We start from the raw sequence: 24,264 nt of genomic DNA, 5'->3' as shown, positions 1-24,264 counted from the left end.
AATATCATCTACTGTATCCGTTGCTCCCGATGCGGTCTCCTCTACATTGGGGAGACTGGACGCCTCCTAGCAGAGCACTTTAGGGAACATCTCCGAGACACCCGCACCAACCAACCACATCGCCCAGTGGCTCAACATTTCAACCCCCCCTCCCACTCTGCCGAGGATATGGAGGTGCTGGATTTCCTTCACCGCCGCTCCCTCACCACCAGACGCCTGGAGGAAGAACACCTCATCTTCCGCCTCGGAACACTTCAACCCCAGGGCACCAATGTGGACTGGATGCTGCCTGAACTGCTGTGCTCTTCCAGCACCACTGATCCAGAATCTGGTTTCCAGCGTCTGCAGTCATTGTTTTTACCTAACTCAGAATTGTTGTCTATTCTCAGCAAGAGTTAAAACCTGCGCATTAGCAAAGTTTCATCAAACAGAAATCGCAGTAAAATTGCCTGGGAAGAAAGAAAAGCCAGGAGCCTATTTCCATACTTCTTTAATAGTATGACAATAGTTCGAAAAACATGAGCGTTATATTTCTTTAGTTTACAAAACCAAATGCCACAATTACAGTACATAATCCTCAGAACTTTTGTACTGGATAAACACCAAAACATCGATCCACTGTTCTATTGTTTTACTTAATAAAGCCAGACTGACTCAGTGACTTTGGAGCAATTAGACTATTGCAGAAGTGCACTAAAGCAGAAATGCCCTAGCCACAAGTAACATTAAAAGTTATAAGCACCGCCATTGCAGCAGAAAACACTAGAAAGTTAAATAGAATTAAGACTCTTAACGTCATGCATTTGTTTATAAGCAACACAAAAACACGGCTAATACAATAATTATTACTTGGTTCTCCTTACTATAGTGATCGACACAAGTGATTGCAGGTATTCTAATCATTTGGAAACAGCATGGGAAAAGGAGTGTCTCAGTGCTGCGTGTTTCTAAAACCATGATGCTGACAAATGGGACAACAACTCTCCAAGACAAGTCTGATTAATTTGAAGAATACAGAAAAGCTTCTGCTCCAGATGCCCTTTCTTGTGCCAACAGTATCACTTCACATTGCTCTTACTCAGTCTTTCGTTTTGCTCCTGGTATTTTGGCTTGAATCCTGAATAAAAGGAGAAAAGGCAGGGGGGAAAGGAATGGGTAAGTGAATTATATAACTTAAAAATAATCAAATTGCTACAGTCATGAGATTTCTTACACAAGATGGTTTCCTAGAAGGCTGTCTCACCTTGGTTAACTCAGAACCCAATTCCATGTTTATAGTAAAACAATTAATATAAAACACTGGAAACATTTTACAAGTTAGGTGGAAGAGTTTCTTTGGAGAGAGAAATATTTCAGGTTGACAGCCTTTCATCTAATTCTTCTAATTTTCTCTCCATTTAGATCCTGCTGGAGCTGCTGATACTTCCAATATTTCCTGCTTTTATTAGCGATTTCCATTATCTGCAGAATTTTGCCCCAACCCATACTACCATCATTACTTTTATCAGCACCTCAAAACACTTTGCATACAGACAAAGGAGGCAGTAAAAATGCAGCCAGATGTATCAGAGGTTAATCTTTAAAAATGAAAGAGAAAATTAGATGCATTGGAAGAAGTTTAAAACAGTGTGTGCAGAACTTTGTACTCTTCTACAGATGTTTGCAGATTTTGGAGGGGTTGGTGGGTGGATGAAAAGGGGGATGATCCGTAAAACTCTCCGAGTGTCTTTCTTGTAGTCTTCCTGTCCAACCTGACTTGGTCATAATTTAACAGATGAGAACCTATAGTTCCCAATCTGTGCAGAATGACTTTTCTCTTAAAATAGATTGATTTTTTAAAACTATTTTTACAATTATTTTCCCCATTTATACTGCTGATTCATATGTCTTTTTGTTTCTGTAACCACCAGTGACTTGTTCTATTTTAGTTCATTTAATGTATATATTGCAGGCAAAACCAGATTTTATTATCCATCCCCAATTCCTGAGGACAGTGGTTGAGAATCAACCACATTGCTGAGGATTTGGAGTCACGTACTGGCCAGACCTGGTGAGGATGGTAGATTTCCTTCCCTAAAAGGTCAGAAAGTGAGTTTGAGCAGTTTTTATGACAACGGTAATTTCACTATTACTGTCACTGTGGCTAGCTTTCAATTTTAGATTTTATTGTCCCATTCTGCAGCCCAAGGAAATATTGTCCTTGTGAATGCAAGTTTCTTCTTCTGATATTTGAGCAGGCCCTACATTGAGGAGAGTACAAATTCTCCCTTGGTTGCCATTCAAGACTTGTTTTAAGTATTACTATTTTACAGGGAAGCTCATCTTGGGTAACAAGACTACCTGACCCACATTTTTATGCCATTGAATGTCAAGGATTTAAATTTATAATTTGATTTAATATACAGTAGTAACAGATTTATTATTCCTTTATGGGAGAAGAGAAATCCACACTCAACTAACTATAAGGGTAGATTTCCTGAGGCCTTGCCTCTGGCAATGTACCCAGCCTGCTGTAAAGCTGAACTCACAACAGAGCTACCTCTCATCACAAATCTAGTTTAATATCTGACTTCTCTAACTGTACTGCAGTAACTCCTGTGGAAAAAAAAATAAAATAACACTTCTTTCATTCAACATGTAATATTTTGCTAGAACATCTGAGAATATTTCCTGAAAGGAATTCATGATGCACAAAAGAAAAACAAGAGTGGAAGAATGCACTCTGAACAAACAGGTAACAAGTCAAATGCAAAAACTCTGCTTTCTTAAAAGAACAGCATTCTCACCACTGTAATGGAGTTAAGGGAATTATTGAGAGCATTTGTTTCATTGAACATCTCTCCTTAAAATGAGGTTGCTAGAGATTGCTTAACTATTTGAATTCAAGTGATTTCGTAATGATTTCAGCAACATTTAATTTCTCTCTATACCACCCACTGATATGGCAGGCACAGGATGTTATGGGATTTGAGGGGGCTACCATTCTCCTGTCAATTCTCCAATGGTGACTGGTAAAGAACTAACTACAAAGACAGGTAGATTATGAACTCCTTGTTTTACCTATATGTCAACTAATGGACAACCGTAGAAGAAAACATTTTAAGAAACACCATGATTGTTAAAAGCTTAATGAAATTGAGAAGGATGATAAAGGAGGAAATACCACATTCACAGTCACAAAAGATGTCACTTATGATTTTGGTAAGGGTTCTTTCAGTGCTGTGGTGGAGCAGAAATCTGCTTGAGAGATTCAGTCAGTTCTGCTATAATGTGGTAGTCCTGTTCTTGTGCAATCCTGTGTTGTAAGAAAATCGCATCATAGCAGCACCATTTAAATTAATGGATCATAGATGGATCATAGAAGGGTCATAGAAAAGTACAGCGCAGCACAGGCCCTTCGACCCACAATGTTGTGCCAAGGATTAATCCTAATCTAAAATAAAATAATGTAACCCACACACCCCTTCATTCACTGCTGACAATGTCTATGTCCAGCAGTTGCTTGAATGTCCCTAATGACTGTTCCCACCACCACCGCTGGTAACACATTCCATGCATTCATACCTTTCTGCGTAAAGAACCTCTCTCTGACATCCCCTCGATACCGCTGACATCCCCTCTATATCTTTCCCCAAACACCTTAAAATTATGACCCCTCATAGCAGTCAATCCTGTTCTGGAGAAAAGTCTCTGGCAATCGACTCTATCCATGCCTCTCATTACCTTGTATACCTTGATCAGGTCACCTCTCTTCCTCCTGCTCTCCAGAGAGAAAAGTCCGAGCTTAGTCAACCTCTCTTTGTAAGACGAGCCCTCCAGTTCAGGCAGCGACCTGGTAAACCTTCTTTGCACCCTCTCCAAAGCCTCCGCATCTTTCCTATAATAGGGCGACCAGAACTGGACACAATATTCCAAGTGTGGTCTCACGAGGGTATTGCAGAGCTGCAGTAAACCTCGCGGTTCTTAAACTCTTGTTAATGAAAGCCAAAACACCATATGCTTTCTTAATAACCCTATCCACTTGGGTGGCAACTTTGAGGGATCTATGCCCTTGAACACCAAGATCCTGCTGTTCCTCCACACTGTCAAGAATTCTATCTTTAATCCTATATTCAGCATTCAATTCGACCTTCCAAAATGCATCACTTCGCATTTATCCAGGTTGAACTCCATCTACTATTTCTCAGCCCAGCTCTGCATCCTGTCAATGTCGCGCTGCAGCATGCTGTAGCCCTCGATACGATCAATGGTACCTCCAACTTGTGTGTCATTGGCAAATTTACTAACCCACCCAACCCACTCATCCAAGTCATTTATAAAAACTACAAAGAGCAGAGATCCAAGAACAGAGCCCTGCAAGACACCACTCACCACTAACCTCCAGGCAGAATACTTTCCATCTACAACCACACTCTGCCTTCTTTCAGCCAACCAATTCTGAATTCAGATAGTCAAATCTCCCTGTATGCCATACTTCCTGACTTTATGAATTAGCCTACCATGGGGAACCTTATCAACTGCCTTGCTGAAATCCATATACACCACATCCACTGCCTGACCTTCATCACCTCTTCAAAGAACTCAATAAGATTTGTGAGGCATGACCTGCCCCTCACAGAGCCATTCTGACTGCTTTTAAATCACACTCTGCTTTTCCAAATAATCATAAATCCGATCCCTCAGTATTCTTTCCAAAACCTTGCTGATCACAGACGTAAGACTGACTGGTCTGTAATTGCCAGGGATTTCCCTATTACCCTTCTTGAAAAGAGGAATAACATTCTGCCTCCCTCCAATCCTCCAGTATGACTCCCGTGGAGAGTGAGGAGGCAAGTATATTAGCCAGTGGCTTAGCAACCTCCTTGCTCACTTCCTGGAGCAACCTAGGATAAATCTGCTCTGGCCCTGGGGACTTATCAATCTTAATGTTTGCCAAAATTTCCAGCACATCAACTTCCTCAATCTAGATCTGTTCAAGCCTGTTTCCCGGCTCCTCAAAGTTCTCATTTATAACAAGGTCCCTTTCCTTAGTGAAAACTGAAGCAAAAAACTCATTTAAGGGTTCTTCTATCTGCTCAGACTCCATGTACAAGTTCCCTATGGTATCCCTGACCAGACCTACCTTCTCCCTGATCATTCTCTTATTCCTCATGTATGAGTAAAATGCCTTTGGGTTTTCCCTAATCCTTCCTACCAAGCCTTTTTTGTGCCCCCTCCTGGCTCTCCTCAATCCATTTCTGAGCTCCTTTCTAGTAAGCCTGTAATCCTCTAAAGCTGTGCTAGACCCTTGCTTCCTCCAACTTACGTAAGCTGCCTTCTTCCTTTTGACAAGAAGCTCCTCTGTTCTGGTCATCCAAGAAGGTTGGAATTGCATTATAACCAACACACGCTTTAAAAAGTTGTGCTTTAGAAACAGTGTCCCCAATTCGTCAATCACGTTACAGTGAATTTGCATTAACAAAACAAATGTTATAGCAGGACAACCTGGACACAAATTTGGAAGGGGACAACACTCTAACAAACCTTAGAGGAAAAGGACGTAAGAACAATGTCGATTGAGTATAGAGACAGAGGAGTTGAGGTAAAGGGGTGCGCAAAAATGCTGCTCTAGCTAGAGATATCTACATTCTGTGATTGAAATTTTTTTTAAAAATTGAGTGTTTGGGTATGACAATTTTTTTTTAAATGGGAAAAAGAAGAATCTAATCTAATCTGTGGAGAGAAAATTGTTTGCAACATTGGCAGCATAGGGAAAATTGTACAGTGTGCCTAAAATATTTTCAAATCTGCCAAAACTGTAATTTTATCTTCTTTCACATTTTGATTGCTGTATGTGGTTATTAGAAAAAGCTAATTTGGACATCCTGTTCCTCAGCTTCTGTAAAAGGATTAGTTCTAATGTCAAACTTACTTTGCCACCACAGAATTGACATGGGTCCTCACCAGTCCCAAATACTGGTCGATTTGTGCCTGCATAGATAACCATAAAACAATTATTAAAATAAATATAGTAACTACTGTAGAACTTTAACATATATAGATTCTTATAGATTTTCCTGTACCTGAAAATTAATAAGGGATTTACCTGGTATTTCTCATATACAACAGGCAAGGTAAACATAGAAACGACAGCTGGAAGAGAACATCAACATATTAATTTGTGGCCCGAGAGTGACATACCCAACCTTACACAATTCCTCCTACAGAATATACAGCATCAAAGGTTTTTCTGAAACTTAAAGTCAAAGATTAAAGTTGAGAGAATGAGAGAACAGAGTGATATGATTCCTGTCATTAACAGGCAGAAAGCATGAAGATGTTACCATAAGCAGAATACAGACTGTAATTATGGAACTGAATTACAGAAGTACAAATCAGGCAAATCTGAAATTGTATGCCAAACTAGAAAAGATTCACTTCAGGACCAGTTGATTTTTATCTCAATTAAAAAGAAACTAAGCAAATTCGGCTGGTTACAATTGGTGTTGAGAACTCCCCAAACTCAAAATGGATAAATGCGCAACATAATCACTGAAGTACAAGGGTGCTGTTTGGATCCTTTATCTGTACTACATTTGTCAATTTCGGGACAATAGGGAGAAGAACAGGAGGAGGGAAGGCTCATTTTTGCAGATATCACATAAGGATATTGTGATGTCCCTACTTGATCAGACAGATACTCCAGAAAGAAATCTGAAATATGGTCACCTCATCAAGCTGATGTAAAACTGTTGTTCACCACTGAAACAAAGCCTATGGAATGTGGGATTAAACTGAGCAGATTTAGCCCAAGGATTGTCAGTTATCTGGTCAGGATAGGAGGCAGAACCAGAGAAAGACAGCATGTCCAGCCAATCACCTGACAGGTTCCCTCCTTTCAGCAATATTGCTCGATGCAGGGTCACTGTGCCAGCAGTTACTCATCTTGTATATACAGAGTCAATTAGGCCCACTAAGGAACTAATTGGGTATGATTATGGCACCACCTGTACTTTACTGACTGGAGTTGTCCCCCAACAATGTTGGATTCTGGCAGTTAACCAAAGGTGACTGCAGGGTGAAAGGTCATTGGCACAGCAATAGCAATGGCCACAAGTCCTCTTCCTCCTCAGCACTTTTGGCCTTAAAGCTCTGGCCCCAGTTTGAGTTTTAAATCACTGTAGCAGTGCTCCCATTCAGATGTGCCCTTGCATTTATCTCCAGTGAACATAGGCCTAATTTACTCACTCTCTCTTCACAGGACAATCCCATCATCCTAATAATCAGACTGGTAAACCCTTATTGTATTCCATCCAAGGCAGCTTTATCTTTACTTCAGTAAGGAGACAACATCTGAATGTGGCATGACAGGTGTGATCTCAGCAAGGTACTGTATAATTGCTATTCAGTTATTCTTTACTGTTAAGGTGGAAGGTAATTCAGACAGGTTACAAACCGCGACCCTTCACCTTCCTTTTGCAAACAACTTGGTGTGTCTTCTTCCTGTAATCCTTGAACTTCCTCCCATCACGCTTGACCATGCCGTTATGGATGTGAACATGCCACCTCTCCTTTCCAAGCTTATCCCCATCTCCAGTGAGATTCCTCCTCTGATCCTACTCCTTCCTGCACCATCCTTAGAGTGTCATTTGATTCCGTGACACGACTAATGATATCTTTAAATAATTCAACCTCAAACCGGCCTCTAACCCAACTGAATTAAATATCCCCTCATGAGACAGTGAAGAGGGTTACCTCAGATTATAACAGGATCTTAACCATATGGGCCAATGGGCTGAGAAGTGGCAGATGGAGTTTAATTCAGATAAATGCGAGGTGCTGCATTTTGGGAAAGCAAATCTTAACAGGACTTATACACTTAATGGTAAGGTCCTAGCGAGTGTTGCTGAACAAAGAGACCTTGGAGTGCAGGTTCATAGCTCCTTGAAAGTGGAGTCGCAGGTTGATAAGATAGTGAAGGTGGCGTTTGGTATGCTTTCCTTTATTGGTCAGAGTATTGAGTACAGGAGTTGGGAGGTCATGTTGGGGCTGTACAGGACATTGGTTAGGCCACTGTTGGAATATTGCATGCAATTCTGGTCTCCTTCCTATCGGAAAGATGTTGTGAAACTTGAAAGGGTTCAGAAAGGATTTACAAGGATGTTGCCAGGGTTGGAGGATTTGAGCTATAGGGAGAGGCTGAATCGGCTGGGGTTGTTTTCCCTGGAGCGTCGGAGGCTGAGGGGTGACCTTTTAGAGGTTTACAAAATTATGAGGGGCCTGGATAGGGTAAATAGGCAAAGTCTTTTCCCTGGGGTCGGGGAGTTCAGAACTAAAGGGCATAGATTTACGGTGAGAGGGGAAAGATATAAAAGAGACCTAAGGGGCAACTTTTTCACACAGAGGGTGGTACGTGTATGGAATGAGCTGCCAGAGGAAGTGGTGGAGGCTGGTACAATTGCAACATTTAAGAGGCATTTGGATGGGTATATGAATAGGAAGGGTTTAGAGGGATATGGGCCGGGTGCTGGGAGGTGGGACTAGATTGGGTTGGGATATCTGGTTGGCATGGACGGGTTGGACCGAAGGGTCTGTTTCCGTGCTGTATATCTCTATGACTGTGAACATTTTCTTTTACAGCTAGCACTGAGTTTCACTCTGCATCCAGCTTTGGACAGTACTGACTCTATCCTTAGGCCCCTCATTTTGTTTATCTTTATTGATTGCCTCCACAGTTCATGACCACACCCAAAACACCAGGCCCAACACATTGCACACTCCCACTCTTGACCCCATGTGCGGTAGATGCAGCATTGGTTCATGAAAGGCCAGTGGGGCTTAACTAATTTACTGGAAGTGTTTGAGAACATTACAAGCGCGCTGGATAATGGGAATCGGTGGATGTGCTGTATTTGGATTTCCAGAAGGAATATGACCAGGTGCTGCACAAAGTGCTGCTGAATAAGATAAACGTGCATGGCTAGGAGAATGGTTAACTAACAGAAAGCAAAGAGTGGGGAAAAATGGGTGTTTTTCTGATTAACAATCAGTAGCTAGTGGTGTGCCATAGGGATTAGTGTTGAGACTGCGATTGTTTACAATTTACATAGATGATTTAGAGTTGGGTGTCAAAGTTCGCAGATGACACGGAAATGAGTGCCAGAACAAAGTGTGCACAGGACAGTGAAAGTGTTCAGAGGGATATAGACAGATTAAGTGAGTGGACAAGAATCTGGCAGATGGAGTACAATGTTGGTAAATGTGAAGTCACCTATTTTGATAGGAATAACAGCAAAATCGTTTATTATTTAAATGGTGAAAAATTGCAGCATGCTGCTGTGCACAGAGACCTAGGTGTCTTTGTGTATGAATCACAAAACGTTGATCAGCAGGTGTAGCTGGTAATTAAGAAGGAAAATGGAATATTTTCTTTCACTGCTAGAGGGTTGAAGCTTAACACTGGACAGCTTATGTTGCAGGTGTGAAGGATGCTGGTGAGGTCATTCTGTGTACAGTTTTGGTCTCCTTACTTGAGAAAGGATGTACTGGCACTGGAGGGGTGGTAGACGAGTTTCTGTAGGTTTATTTTGAAATCAAGAGGACTGGTTTATGAGGAGAGATTTAGAAGAATGGGGGTAATCATTTGGAACATAAAATTACGAAGGGAATGGATAAGATATAAGCAGGGAGGTTGTTTCCACTGGGGGATGAAACTGGCATTGCCGCAAAAGAATGGGGAGCAGATTTAGAACTGAGCTCAGGAGGAACCTTTTCACACAAAGGGTTGTGAATCTGTGGCATTCCCTCCCCAATGAAGCAGTTGAGGCTGCGTTGTTGAATGTTTTTAAGGCAGATAGATTTCTGAACAGTAAAGACATTAAGGGTTATGCTGAGCTGGTGGGTAAGTGGAGCTGAGTCCATGAAAAGATAAGCCATGATCTTACTGTGCGGCAGAGCAGGATTGTAGGGCCAGGTGGCCTACTCCTGCTCCTAGTTCTTCTGTTTTGTGTTCTTATGGCCGAAAGCCCTCAACATGCCTCACCCTTCACTTGCCCTTGCCATCCTGACTCTCCAGCTGAGGTGTCATTCTCTTGCTCCTCTCTCTTTTTGGGTATACGCTTACTTCAGACATAATTACTCAAAGCAAACTGGTGCACATCACATTTAAATGAACTAAAACTGGGTGTCACATGGTTACAATGAACTGCTAACTTAATCCTGAAGGTAGGACTTAATTTGAAGAAGTTCTAGATCATGAGGAATAATACTATGCAAATATATTACAAGTAGGAAACCACCATAGGACAGTGTTGTAAGGCTCCACCTGCCACTTGCATGATTTTGAATTAGCTTTTCAGCCTGAAGCCACCAATATCATTTTTGAAGTAAAAACAGTAGTTGCTGGAAAAGCTCAGCAGATCTGGCAGCATCTGTGAAGAGAAATCAGAGTTAATGTTTTGGGTCCGGTGACCTTTCCTCAGATCTTTTACAGCAACTGCAGTTCTTTTGCTTTTTATTGTTATTTTTGAATTTCAGCTCTCGCTTAATTAACTCACCACGCCTGCCATGTTTCCTGTTTCTAATGAAGAATAACTTTGCTTTCCTAATTGCTGCATGTGTACTGTGACTCATGCAATAGGGACACCCTCTGAATGTACACATTTTCCAGTCTGTCATCACTTAAAAAAAACAATTTCTATTTGTCCTATCACAGTGGATAATCCCATTGATTGGACAAAGTAAGCAAGTGATGAGATACAAAGGGTAATGCTAGACAGGGCTGAGGTGATGCTGCTGCCTTTTTGATTGGAGGCTACCATCAATCCTATTTGGTCACCTGCCCAAGTGTTGGTAGATGTGTGTAATGGAAATGGAGAAGAGTTCTAAACTGGTCCCACTGCCATTCGTCAGCTGCCGGCTACTTCACTCGCATCTGCCCTGGGCATTCACCAGCTGAGCTTCCAGAGCACATAACTGTGCCAAGAGCTTTCTTGGCATAGTATAGAATAAGATTACACCGAGGCAAGAAACAAAATCCATGTTGGTTGAATCAGTGAAGAGATCAATGTTTGTAAAGGGTATTCTGCAAACCTGTTGGTTGGGGAGTTATATTTAAAGAATTTATCAATGAGACTCTATTGCTGGCAAAACTCGATTTGCTGAGCTCATAGTTACAGGTGGGTAGATTGATCACTCCACAATTTTTCTATCTTCATTACCCATTCTGTTCCCAGAATATTTATAACTAATTTAAGAAGGTACTAATATGCAGCAATATCCTAACTTTTCTCAGTATCTTTAGCACTGTTGCACAAATATCTGTTTGAAACATCTATGACTAAGCTGGATAGATAAATTAAGGTTGACACAGACATGCATTGCTACTTTGCTCATAAACCTGGAAAATACACAGCAACAAAACTGATCAATTTTGTTTTGAGTTCTGTTTGAGAACATATTTACCCATAATCATCAAGGTCAAGCCATTGAAGATAGCTCCAACATAGGTCAACAGCCACATCAGTACTGCAAACTAAAACAAAACAGTTAAACATGAAATTCACACATAGAAACTCACTGTTTTGATGTGATGCATTCCATTTTAAAACGTATGAACAACCCAAATGGCATCCAAGTATATCAAAAATTAATTGTCAAGTGCAAAGCAATCTATAAGTATTTAACAATAAGCAAATTCTATCCATTGATAGATATTAAAACTTGTATAACTCGGTTTTTTTCTTTCGTTGCAGTGCTGTTCATTTTATCTTAATGAAGAGGTTTGCCAAATTCTTTTGTTGAATGTTTGAAAAATTTGAAATTATAGTATTGTTACTAATATCCTGGGGACTACCAATGGTTGGAAACTAAACTGGAGCAGTCATATAAATATTGTAGCTGCTGGAAAAGCAGATCAGAGACAGAGAATTCGGCTACGAGTAACTCACCCTCTGTCTCCCCAATCCTCCCATGCCCTAACCACCTGCTGTGTAACAAAAGATTTTTTTCCTCACATTATCATTGCTTTGCTTACGCATAACTTTAAATCTATGCCTGTTGAAATTTGCTCCTGGACCCTTGCTTTTAGTCAACCCTCCTAATGTGCTTTTGTTTAAAATAGACAAAAAAAAGAGAGAACGATGGAATAGGCATTATTTTTATTACCTCCTCATTTCTTGGTGTTAATTACTTTAAAATATCACATTACAAGGGTATATGTTTATAGAATTTCTAATAGAGTAAAAAATAAAAATTGTATTTTTAATGCAATATTTTGATTGCTAAGTCTTTACGGGTAAAAGGATTGTACTAATTATAATTTGTGCTGCAATCAAGGATGATTCTGTCCTAATCCATGGAGAAAAAGCAATAAACTATCAATCAAAAGGATGTGTGAAATGGCCTAGCCAAAAGGTGTATGTCAAACATTACAGTCTGTCCAGGATTGTGAAAAGATTGGTTCAACTGGATGATTCCTGGCTCAGACTGCATTTCAATGAAGGGGTTTTCTTTCTGCAAATAATTTTACAAACATAAATAACCAGTTTGTTTCATAATGGGCTGCTTAGCTTTGTCAGGAATTTTGCTGGATGAATACAAGTGGAAAACTAAGCTCAGAATTATAGGTGTTGCAGGAAACACAATTGGGATTTTTGAGAGTACGTTTTTCAATTTATCCTTGTTGATACCTGCACTTTATTTTCTATATCATTGGATGTATTTTTAGGTGTCAGAACAAGTCATTTAAAATTTGAAATTCTGTCATGGTTTCATCTCCTTAAACATTCGGTGCATAATGGTGCAGGAAGGATAGGTTTGAAGCTTAAATTTTCAAAAAATATATATACTGTAAGTTCACAGCTCCATTCGGCACCAATTGTGACTTATTTCTGTTTGTTTACATTTAGTTTCAAGGTGCTTCGACCATAACCTTGAAATTATACCTCACAGGAAAGTACACCTTGTATCTAATTGGTTTGCTTCTCTAACTCAACTATGACTTTCCACATGAATTTCTGATAAAATATCTTTGGCCTGAAATATTAGGCAGAATATTCAAAATTCCTGCAGTGGTGGCTGGGAGGGAGGGGCCTGGAAAATAGTAATGATCAAGATGGTCCCCTGATGCAGTGCAGCCAGTCAATCAGGGGTTCTATTATGATTGATTCTTCAGATCCATAACGGACGAGACTACAGGCAGGGAAGAGTCAACCCTTAGGCCCAAAGGGTTATGTGAAGAAGCTTGTCTGCTTGGTTTCTATCTTGGGAAAAACTCCAGTAGATCTGCTCTTGGCCTTCCACATGATTCCGCTCCTTTCCTGCTGAGGTTGTCAGGGCTCCAGGTTCAATTGTCCATTGACTGGACCAGGAACAGGAGCAGTGGAAATCCGCCCATTGTCCTTAACTGGATGGCAAACCTGTAGGCAGCCAATTAAGTAGTTGCCCTGGGGAAAGTTGCTGAACTTGTCCAGCTGCTGGAATGTTCGTGCTCAAGAACCCTGGTTTCATCCTGAATTCAGCATCCTGCAAGCCAGTGGTAAAATTCTGTTCGATCATCTGAGCATTTTCAGCAATTTTTGGTTTTGTTTCAGCTTTTCAGCGTCCACAGTATTTTGATTTTGCCACTCAACCATTGAATTGGCTTCAGGTCTCTGAATTAGACAGTGTCAAATCTAATGCTAACTGCCCATGAATGAGTCTACTTATGCTTTGCTGTGATTAATGTCTGGCATTTAATGTTCAAAGTGCACTTTGAAATTAAATAAAAATTCACATCCCATAACATTGCATGCCCTGATTAAACAATGCCAGGCAAGGTCTCATTTTCGTTCATAAACTTGTCAGTGAAAGTGGTGGACATGTATTACAATGCAGATCAAACTAGTGCCTTGCTCTCTACTATAAATGATATTGTTGTTTAAGAAAAGGCACCAAAGTAGGGAATGTGATAAATAGCATCATTACATTTAAGTACTTTGTATAATATGATAAGTGCTAATCAGATGCATTCAAAATATGATCTGTACAAAAAAAAACCTTTCCACTCTAAGGAGAGAATAATGACATTAAGATTTGCTCACTGACTGGTGAAGCAGTGCAAAACATTCCTGTTCATTTATGTTTACGAAGGAGAGAGACAAGATTAAATTATGAATAGATTTGAGAAGCATTTTTCAGGTAAGTAGAGATGAAATAATCCAAGAAAATTAAATTTTAACGAGGTAACAAGAATTTAAATCAGTTTACAGTATTATCCTAAATCTACAAACTTCAGGTGAAAACTGCAAATATGGTGCACTGTATGATAAATTACTTGTGACCAGATTATGAAAGATGTACATTCACTGGTTGAGTCCTGACTCTATGGCTAAGACAACAATACAACAAGTATTGGGGGAACACAGGAATATTGCTGTGGGAGTAACAGAAGGGGAATCATGGGTGATTCTTCAGTGGCAAATGAAAGCAGTATTAACCTTCTTAAACTAAATGTCAGGTGAAAACTGAATTGACAGTTCTTAACATTAAGTAATAAAAGAAAATGGCTTAGATGTCCTTACTTTCAGAGAATCCACAAGGTCTTGCACAAGAAACAGTCGTCGCAGCTCTTTGACAGTACTGTTTACGTACACCAGTGCAGAATCAGCATACTTCTGAATCTGCTCTTCAGAGAGGGTGGCATCCATATCCAAATAAGCTCTACCAATATAAAACAATTTATTTTACACAGAGAAAAAAGCAAATGTTTATGGAGGTTAAGGTGCTTTTCCAGAAGATTCAATGAAATACAACTTGTACATATTGAGCAAATTACTAGAGCTGTGGGCTGCCAAGTCCCTAGGTCCTGAAAGGCTTCATCTTTGGATCTTAAATGAAGTGGCTTTGGTTTTAATTTTTCAAAGTATTAATATTTGTAAAAGGGTTCCAGGGATTAGAAAATAGTGGATCAACTCCTTTATTCAAAAAGGGAGGGAGACAGACAGCAGGAATTTACAAACCATCTGCTATAGTTAAGGTGTGAGAAGCCATCATTAAATGCATTATAGCAGGATATTTAGAAAATTATCAAGATAATCTGGTAGAGTGAACATGGTTTTGTGAAAGGCAAATCATGTGTATTGGCCCTTCAGGAAGTAATATGTGTTATAGATAATAGGGAAACAATGGATGCACTACACTTAGAGATTTCCAGAAGGATTTTAATAAGGTCCCATATCAAAAGTTCAGTGCAAAAAGTAGAAACTCATGGGTAATAATAATTGCTTAACTTAAAGGAAGCAGTGAGTAGTAATGAGTCATTTTCTGGTTTGCAAGATGTAACAATTTGGCGTGACATTGTAATTAGTGGTGAGCATCAACTGTTTATAATTTGTATAAATGACTTGAATAAAGGGACCGAGAGTATGATTTCTAAATTTTCTGAAGGCACAAAAATAGGTAGGAAAGTAAGTTGAGGGCGTAAAAAAGCTACAATGGGTAAAGCTGCAAGATAAATAAGTGGGAAAAAGTCAGGTAAATGAGCGTAATATGGGAAAGTCTAAACTTGTCCATTTTGGCAGAAAGAATAGGGAAGGGTTTTATCTAAATGGTGAGAGATTGCTGAGCTTAGAGGTGCAAGGGGATCTGAGTGTCTTTGTGTATGACTCACAAATGATTAGTATGCAGGTACAGCAAGTAATAGAACATAGAAGAATACAGCGCAGTACAGGCCCTTTGGCCCTCGATGTTGCGCCGATCCAAGCCCACCTAACCTTCTTTGTGTATGACTCACAAATGATTAGTATGCAGGTACAGCAAGTAATTAGGAAAGCTGTTAGATTATCATTTATTGCTGGAGAACTGGATACAAACTTGCCTTTGAAATGATCTTAAAATTGGTGTAATGTTAGATATGAAAAGGAGAAAATGGTTTCAGTCTGCTAACAACAAAGCCAGCAAGGCACAAACAAGACACGGCAGAGGGGTGGGAGGACAGACAGTGGTGAATGTAGGAAAGATGAGCAGTTAGATGTTGGCATTTTAGCTGTACTGGATCATGGCAACGTTGACTTGAATAGGCTGGCAAGTTTTGGAGCGCAAGTCTTCAGGACTATTACCTAAATGTTGTTGGAACCTTTAGCCTTGGCAATGTCCAGTGCCTTCAGCTATTCCTTGAGATCACATGGAATTGAACTAGTTGAAGACTGGCATCTATGATGCTGGGGAACTCTCGAAATGGCCCAGACAAATCATCCATTCGACTTTTCTACCTGAAGATTGTTACAAGTTTTTCAGCCTTAGGATTTGCACTGATGTATTGGGCTCCCACAACTTCAAAAATGGCAATATTTGTAGAAGTGATTTGTTTAATTATCAATCAAACTGGATTGGCAGAACTGCAGAGCTTAGATCTGATCTGTTGGCTGTGGATTTGAACAGCTGCTTATGCTTTTTGGCACTCAAGCAGTTGGTGTTATTGACCAGACTGAACTCATTTTCGGGTGTGCCTGGCACTGCTCCCAGGCATGCCCTCCTCCATTCTTTATTGAACCAGGCGCGATCCCCTGGCTAGACGGTAGTGGGGATATGCTGAACCATGAGGTTGCAGATTGTGTTGGGAGTTCTGCTGCTGCTGATGGCCCACAGCACCTTATGGATGCCCAGTCTCGAGTTGCTAGATCTGTTCAACGTCTGTCCTATTTAGCACAGTGCTAGTGTCATACAACATGATGGAAGGTATCCTCAGTAGAAAGAGGTACTTGTCTTCACAAGGACTCTGCAATGGTCATTTTTACTGATAATGTCATGGACAGTTGCCTATTTGGCAGGCAGATTGGTGAGGATGAGGTCAAGTATGTTTTGCCCTCTTGTCAGTTGCCTCACCATCTGCTGCAGACTCAGTCTAGCATGTCAATTGTATAAGTGTTTTACAATTGCAAGTTGTTGTTGTTGCCCTCTGTTGGACAACATAAACTTATCAATCTTGGTTGCTGTACTTTCTCTCCTGTTTTGCCAGGGTCAAACTCTCAGCACACAGAGCTGCACCAGTAAAGATCTTACACTAGAGATGCTTAAGAACACAAAATACAAAAATTTCACCTACTTCTTCTGTTTGCACATGTATAAGATTTTACACCTTTATAAATCATTACACTTCACCCAAGATGGAGTTTTAGCATCCATTTATCAAAGGTTGAAAATCTCATCCAATGTATTCACATATGGGACGGCAAATAAAATAAACATTTCCTATTGTATTATCTTTCGAGGATTAGGTACAATTTACCCAATCACGAATTGCCTCAGATTGCAAAAAGAATTTGCATTTATATATTCCCTTTCAAAACCACAGAACATCCCAAATCTCTTGACAGTCACTGAAATACTTTCAAAGCACAGACACTGTTTAAGGCAGGAAAAATTGAGCTAATTTGTTGTTTGTGAAAAGTCATGATGAATAGATAATCTGCTATTGTGGGTTGAACGAGGGACAGGTATTGGCTAACACACCAGGCATAATTCTCCTGCTCTTCTTCAATGTAATGTCATGGCATCTTCGTACGTTCCTGAGAGGAGAAATGAGCATATTTTCAAGGTACTGAGGAAGCTCAGCAGTTCTGACAGAATCAATTAGTAGAGACACGGAGTTGAAAATTTGAGACCAATTTGAATCTTCAGAAGGGGCCAATTCTGTTCTTCTCCACTGATACTGACAGATCTATTGACTTTCACCAGCATTTTCTGTTTTAAATTCAGATTTACAGAACTGCAGTATTTTGCTTTTGGATAAATGGGGCCATTGGTTAATTCTAAAAGGTGACACTGCAGAGCTTCCTCAGGAAGGAAGCTCAATTTTGATTTCTGTGAAGTCCAGGAGAAGTTGGGAGGTTGTGTGTGTGTGTGTGTGTGTGTGTGTGTGAGCGCGCGCGTGGGGGGGGGATGGGGGCGCATCAAACCCTCAGTGTCCTGACCCCGGATGCAAACGTCATAGAGCAAACATCTGACTGCAGAATGATCTGGAGCTCTTCCTTCTTTCTGAAGTTAAGTTATACATGCTTAATAGTGAGGAAGAAAGTGAGAGACTCCAGGAAAATATTAGTGGACCAATTGGCTGTCAAAAATAATGGCAAATAGAAAATCCAGAGAAGTTTAAGGTAATGTATTTGACAGGACAAACAAGGCAAGTGTCTATGCAATAAATGTCAAGATTCTGATAAGTGTAGAGGAAGAGAAGCACCTTCTCGTGCATGTCTACAGATCTCTGAAGATAGGAGGTCAGCTAGACAGGATGATCTAGAAGACATATGGAATATTTTCCTTTGTTTGCAAAAGCCTAAAACAAAAGAGCATGGAGACACTAGAACTGTGAAACACTAATTAGTCCACTATTAAAGTTTAATACAGTCCAGGTCCCTGCATTACAAGAAAGAGATGATCACAATAGAGAGTACAGAAGGACATTGCCAGAAACTGTGAATTTTAGTTATGAAGAAAGATTGGAGAGGTTGGCCAGTTTTCTATGGAATAGAGGGTCTGAAGGAAAATTGAATTAATGTGTATAAAATTGAGTGGCCTACTCAGAGTGCTTAGGAAGGATCTATTTCCGATTGCATAGAGTTAATAAGGTATGGAGCATGGATTTAAAGTAACTAGTGGAAGGATTAGAAGGGAATTGAGCAGAAAGTTTTGCTAAGAAGTGGTGAGGTTCTACATCTCAGTGCCTGAAATCCTACCTCATTTAAAAGTAACATTTGGATAAGTACTTAAGGCGCCATGGACCAAGATTTGAACATGATTTGACTGCACTGCTTTATCCGTTTGAACAGACAGGATGGATTAAAAAGCGTCCTTTTGTGTCATAAACTTTCCCATGTTTCAATGTTAACCATAAGAATTAGGAATAGTGTTCGAAATAGTCTTTGATGATATGTCAGCATCTATACCATGCATTTCAACACCTTTCCATCCAGTTATGATGAAATGAACCATGTTGAAGCATCGACAAGTTAAATACTGTATTGAAAACAGCTGTGCATGTGTTCAAGATTTTAAGTGAAATGTTAAGATTGCCTGAGTACCCAGTTTGGGACAGCATTTCTGTAAAATTTTCAATGAATGCTGCAGTATCAAAATTATTGCACTTCATTTGAGAGAATGAACTGCTTGTTCAACAGTCCACTATACAGGCAGCTTTCTAGTGTCCTATTGTTCTCAGTCAAAATCATGTAAAACATGTGAATTGGTCAGTATCCGTGTTGTTTTTACACAGCAGTTACTGTCCTTCATAAACTAATTATATTGTATGAAACTCTTGTTAAAGGCATTATAGTCAAAAACTGTGGTGCTGAAAAAGCACAGCCAGTCAGGTAGCATCCGAGGAGCAGCACAGTTGATGTTTCGAGCATAAGCTCTTCATCAGGAATGTTGGGGCAAGGGGACCGAGAAATAAATGGAAGGAGGGTGGGGCTGGGGGAGAAAGGTAGCTGGGAATGCAATAGGTAGATGAAGGTGAGTGATGATGCTGATAGATCGGAGTGGAGGGTGGAACAGATAGGTGGGAAGGAAGTTAGACACGTAGGAAAATTCAAGAGGGCGGTGCCAAGTTGGAGGCTTGGATCTGGCATAAGGTGAGGTGCGGGGAAATCAGGAAACTGGTGAAATCGACATTGATCCCACGTGGTATAACCTTATCCCAGATCCAAACCTCCACTTGGCACCACTCTCTTGAATTTCCAACCTGTCCATCTTCTTTCCCACCTAACACTCCATCCTCCTCCCCGACCTATCACCATCATCCCCACCTTCATCCACCTATCGCATTCCCAGCTACCTTCCCCCAGCTCCACCTCCCCGTCCCATTTATTTCTCAGCCCCCATCCTCACCCCACCCCACATTCCTGATGAAGGGTTTATGCTCAAAATGTCGACTCTCCTGCTCCTTGGATACTACCTGACCTACTATGGTTTTCGAGAACCACACGTTTTGGCTCTGATCTCCAGCATCTGCAGCCCTCACTTTCTCCTTAAAGACATTATAGATATACAAATATTATTTTGTGCTGACTATCCACACATTAATATCCCAATAAATTTCAGCTTGTGAACAGTAAAGGAAATATTATCATTAGACACACCGAGAGCATTACAGGTTACAACATTGACGGGAAGAAAAATGGGCTATACACTTACTTAAAAGGATGTCCTTCATCAGTCTTCTGCACAGCCTGTAACACTGATTTATAAATTCTGAAGCTGATTGTAGCAGAGAGTGCAGCAAGTGCCAGGTAAGCTATGACACTCACAACGCTGAACTGGGTGAGTGAAAACAACAGAAGAAGCACACTTCCAAAGACAATTCCTGTCTGCTTGATGTCACGCCAGTACAGCAGGTCAATAACTGAGGAGAAAGAAGAAAGAATAAGATAAATCTGCTACAACAAGATCAATTAATATGAATAATGAGTGCTTCTGGAAAGTAAAAGGAAGAGTTTATGTTTAACCAACTTATTGGAGTTCATGAAACAATAACATGCACTGTGGAAAAAGGGGGATCCTGTAGATGTATCGTACATGGATTTTCAAAAGACATTTGACAAGGTGCCATGTAAAATGTATTGCACAAAATAGGAAATTATAATATGGAGGTGGTACAGATAGAAGATTGGCTGGCTTGTAGAGGACAACGTGAATGTATAAATGGTGATTTGTAGGTTGTGACAAGTGAAGTCCTGCAAGGTGTCTGTTCTGGGATGCCAGTTTTTTTTACTATTTGTATCAATTACTTTGGTGAGGGAGTGAAAGCATTGTAGCTATATTGGAAGATCACACAATGATAGGTAAGAAAGCATGTTGTAAAGAGGACACAATGCAGTTGCAGGTGGATACAGATAGATTAGACGATTGGGCAAATATCCAGCAGATGGAGTGTAGTATGGGAAAATGTGAAGTTGCTCACTTTGGCAGGATGAAAGAAAAAAAAGCAGAGTGTTACTTCAATAGGTGCAGAATTTCAAGGTGCAAAGGGTTCTTGGTGACCCATTGTATGAAGCTATAAGATATCAATATGCAAGTACAACAAGTAATTCAGATGACTAATGGAATGCTATCCTTTGGTATGAGAGGTATTGAACATAATAGTAAGGATACTGATGGGAGGATTTAAATGCATTGCACATGGTTCAAAAGAGGTTTACTATATTGATAGCTGAATGAGTTGGTTGTCCTATGAGGAAAGGTTGGACAGACTGGGCTTGTTCCTATTTGAAAGGCCTGGCAACATGGAGATGGAAAAGATGGCTCCTTTTGTGGACAAGTCCAAACCTATTGTTTAAAATTAGGTATTGTCCTTTTAGAACAGAGATGAGGAGAATAAATTTTCTCTCCTAGGTTTGTGTGGCTTTGGAATCCCTGCCATGGAAGTCACTGGAGGCACGGTCATTGAATATTTTGAAGGGGAGGGATATAGATTCTTGCTACACAAAGTAATCAAAAGTTATCAGGGATACATGGGAACATGAACATTGAAACACAAACAGATCAGACCATAATCATATTGCATGGTAAACAGGCTTGATGGTCCAAATGGCCCATTTCTGCTCCTAATTCAGATGTTCATATGTTCTTAAAATGGGATGAGCATGGTAAAATTATTTGAATGCTTCATTGGCCTGGTTTTCTTTACCTCGCCCTATTCCAACCAGTAGAAAATTCATCAGAATATACAAATATCCACATTACAAATTACACCTGTGAAAGAAACATGGAGAAAAATGGACCAATATCAACATGAAATTATACTTACAAGACATTTTAACTGGTTTGCATACAGGAATAACTTGAACGATGAAGCTAATAATTTATAACTCAATACATTATGACAAACTAAATTAAAATTCCAATAGTGTACTACAATGTAGCAATTAAATAGGAAAATAATTACCTTCTCCAAGTAAAGTATTACAAACAAAAACACAATTAACAAGCATGTAAAACCATGCTGCTAATGGCATTTCATAAATTCTACATGTGAGTAAGTTAATTGAATAATAAAACCCAGAGTGTTTGAAGACTTAAAATAGGCAAAAACCAGTTGTGTGGTATGAGGTAGCTATTCTAGATATATTGTCTACCTTGTTCAAGTATTTTTAAAAATTGCAATATATGCATACAAGAAACTTGATCAGCTTCAAAGAACATAAGCCAACTGATCACATTAAGGAATTAAGGAAAGGCTGAAAGCTTTTGAACAGGTAACAAAATATAAAAATATTAGGTGTCATGTGGAAATTGAAAATGAAATAATATTTGCATGTAATTATTAATTAAGCACTGATAGCATAATCAGAATGACAATGTTTTCAACAAAGTTTAATAGCTGAATGCTGAATAGCATTTAACCAAATTAAATTATTTAACCCAATATAACTCACTGATTAATACCATGTTTGGAATATTGAAGAGTTTAAATATCCTTGTTCTTAAAAGAACGTTGTTGTATTTCATAAGGTTCAGAACGCTTTTGATTTATTTGGTTCTAAGTTATACAGAGAGACACAAAGCAATTCATTTCCATAAGGATGTCTTCGCACAGATCTTTAAATTCTGAGCCCTGAAGAATAAAAAACTTTGACAATTTATACTTGAATGCAGTGCATTAAATACAATGATATGTCCCAGCCCATTAGAAACTAAGTTACTAAAAATGTTATTATAGAATGTAAATATTTAAATTAAATAATATAACACTGAACATTCTTCCTGAAATTTGGTTTAGAATAATAAAGTAATTGGAGATTATTTTCTAAGGAGCTGAATAATCTACAGAGTGATCTAAAAAGGGATGAGAAAGGAAGGCAGGTTGCAGAATAAAGTGTTACATGTAGTTTAGCTTCACTTGCAACTTCTGGATTTTGCTGCAAAATCTGACACTCTACTCTGAATGAGCTGAACTCTGAACTGCAGGGAAGGAACAAAAATGTATGATCAGTGATGGGAATGCATTTAAATTGAAACTCAGTCTATGGTCCTTCCAATTAAAAAACAAAATGTTGCAACACTTCCCAAGTCCAGAAAAAATAGTAGAAAAAAATCAAAAACAAATAATGTCAGCTGAAAGTTAGATCAAGGGACAGCAATTTTTGAGGATTCATAAACGGAAAAAGTACTCATCATCTTGTGCTTTTAAACTGAAAGCTTACTTTGGCTCTTCATACCTCTGAGAGATATCTTTCTACCAAATGAAGATGATCAAGATCAAGAATCACATCCACCTCACAATTAGCCAATTGATCAGATGTATACGATTGGCAGATTCAAACTACAACCCAGATTTCAAGGCAATGGCAGGTAAATACAGTCACAGGTGTCGCACAGTCTTGGTTAGTAAAGGACAAAATGAATAATTATAAATTCTGGTTTTAGATTTATAAAGTGAGATCCTAACATGCTGATTGACTCATGATTCAGCAAGCTTTCTTGGGGTTGGGGTAGCAAATTAGTTGCCACTGAACACTGATCCTCACAGTTATCCTGTAGCTCAGAGAATCAAAACTATTGTCACTGTTGTGATGTAGAAAATATGGTAGTCAATGTATAGCAAACAAAGTCCCACAACAATAACGAGATAATGAATATATTATCTGTCAATCTGAAATTGTATGAAGATTAAATATTAGGGAAGATCTCCACTTTTACTTGAACAGACATATGCGATCATTTGAATTGACCTGACAAAGTATACTGGCCTCAGTCTAATTTTCCATCTGAAGATCATTCGAGGCCTACAACAGGACATTGCATTTTGTGTGAGAATGTTCCAAGGCCTTGTATACTCTAAGTTGAAACTTTATTGCTGGAACAGCACAGCAGGTCAGGCAGCATCCAGGGAACAGGAGATTCGACGTTTTGGGCGCAGGCCCTTCTTCAGGAATGAGCAGAGAGTGTTCAGCAGGAGAAGATAAAAGGTAGGGAGGAGGGACTTGGAGGAGGGGAGTTGGAAATGTGATAGGTGGAAAGAGGTCAAGGTGTGGGGAGATTGAGGAGGCAGGGAGAGATCAAATCATAGTGACGAGTAGGGTTTGGAGAAAGGTGGCCAATCACAGTGCAGGAACAGGTTCACTTGAGGGACCAGATGAGGTCCTGTTTCTGCTGTGTAGGGTTTTGATTTACAATCTGTAACTTGCTGATTTTAGGAGGTTTGAATCACTCCCATATCCCAAACACTTTGGAGTCATGGGAGTTTTCGCTCAACACTGAGGAAAACGCAGTTTTAAAGACCATTCGGTAGCTGAGGTCCTTGCTGGTGGT

The 24,264-nt window shown here is 39.6% G+C and overlaps 1 protein-coding gene across 7 annotated transcripts in view; it reads right to left on the bottom strand.

The window, feature by feature from the left end:
* Positions 1-473: 473 nt before the first annotated feature.
* The window catches only part of rtn1a (reticulon 1a), a 234,042-nt gene continuing 210,251 nt past the window's right edge, over positions 474-24,264 (bottom strand). For all 7 annotated transcript variants that reach the window (XM_043697266.1, XM_043697267.1, XM_043697271.1 and 4 more), the window contains 6 exons: positions 20,149-20,356; positions 14,541-14,679; positions 11,443-11,512; positions 6,086-6,132; positions 5,912-5,970; positions 474-1,117 (listed from right to left, as the gene is read on the bottom strand). In XM_043697266.1, coding sequence (XP_043553201.1) covers positions 1,075-1,117; positions 5,912-5,970; positions 6,086-6,132; positions 11,443-11,512; positions 14,541-14,679; positions 20,149-20,356 — 566 coding nt within the window. In that variant the 3' untranslated portion in view covers positions 474-1,074. The remainder of the gene's footprint in view (positions 1,118-5,911; positions 5,971-6,085; positions 6,133-11,442; positions 11,513-14,540; positions 14,680-20,148; positions 20,357-24,264) is intronic.

Source organism: Chiloscyllium plagiosum, chromosome 10 (assembly GCF_004010195.1).
Source record: "Chiloscyllium plagiosum isolate BGI_BamShark_2017 chromosome 10, ASM401019v2, whole genome shotgun sequence".
In the NCBI taxonomy this organism is placed as follows: domain Eukaryota; kingdom Metazoa; phylum Chordata; class Chondrichthyes; order Orectolobiformes; family Hemiscylliidae; genus Chiloscyllium; species Chiloscyllium plagiosum.
Note: the sequence above shows the minus strand (reverse complement) of the source record. Positions and strands in the feature narration are given on the sequence as shown.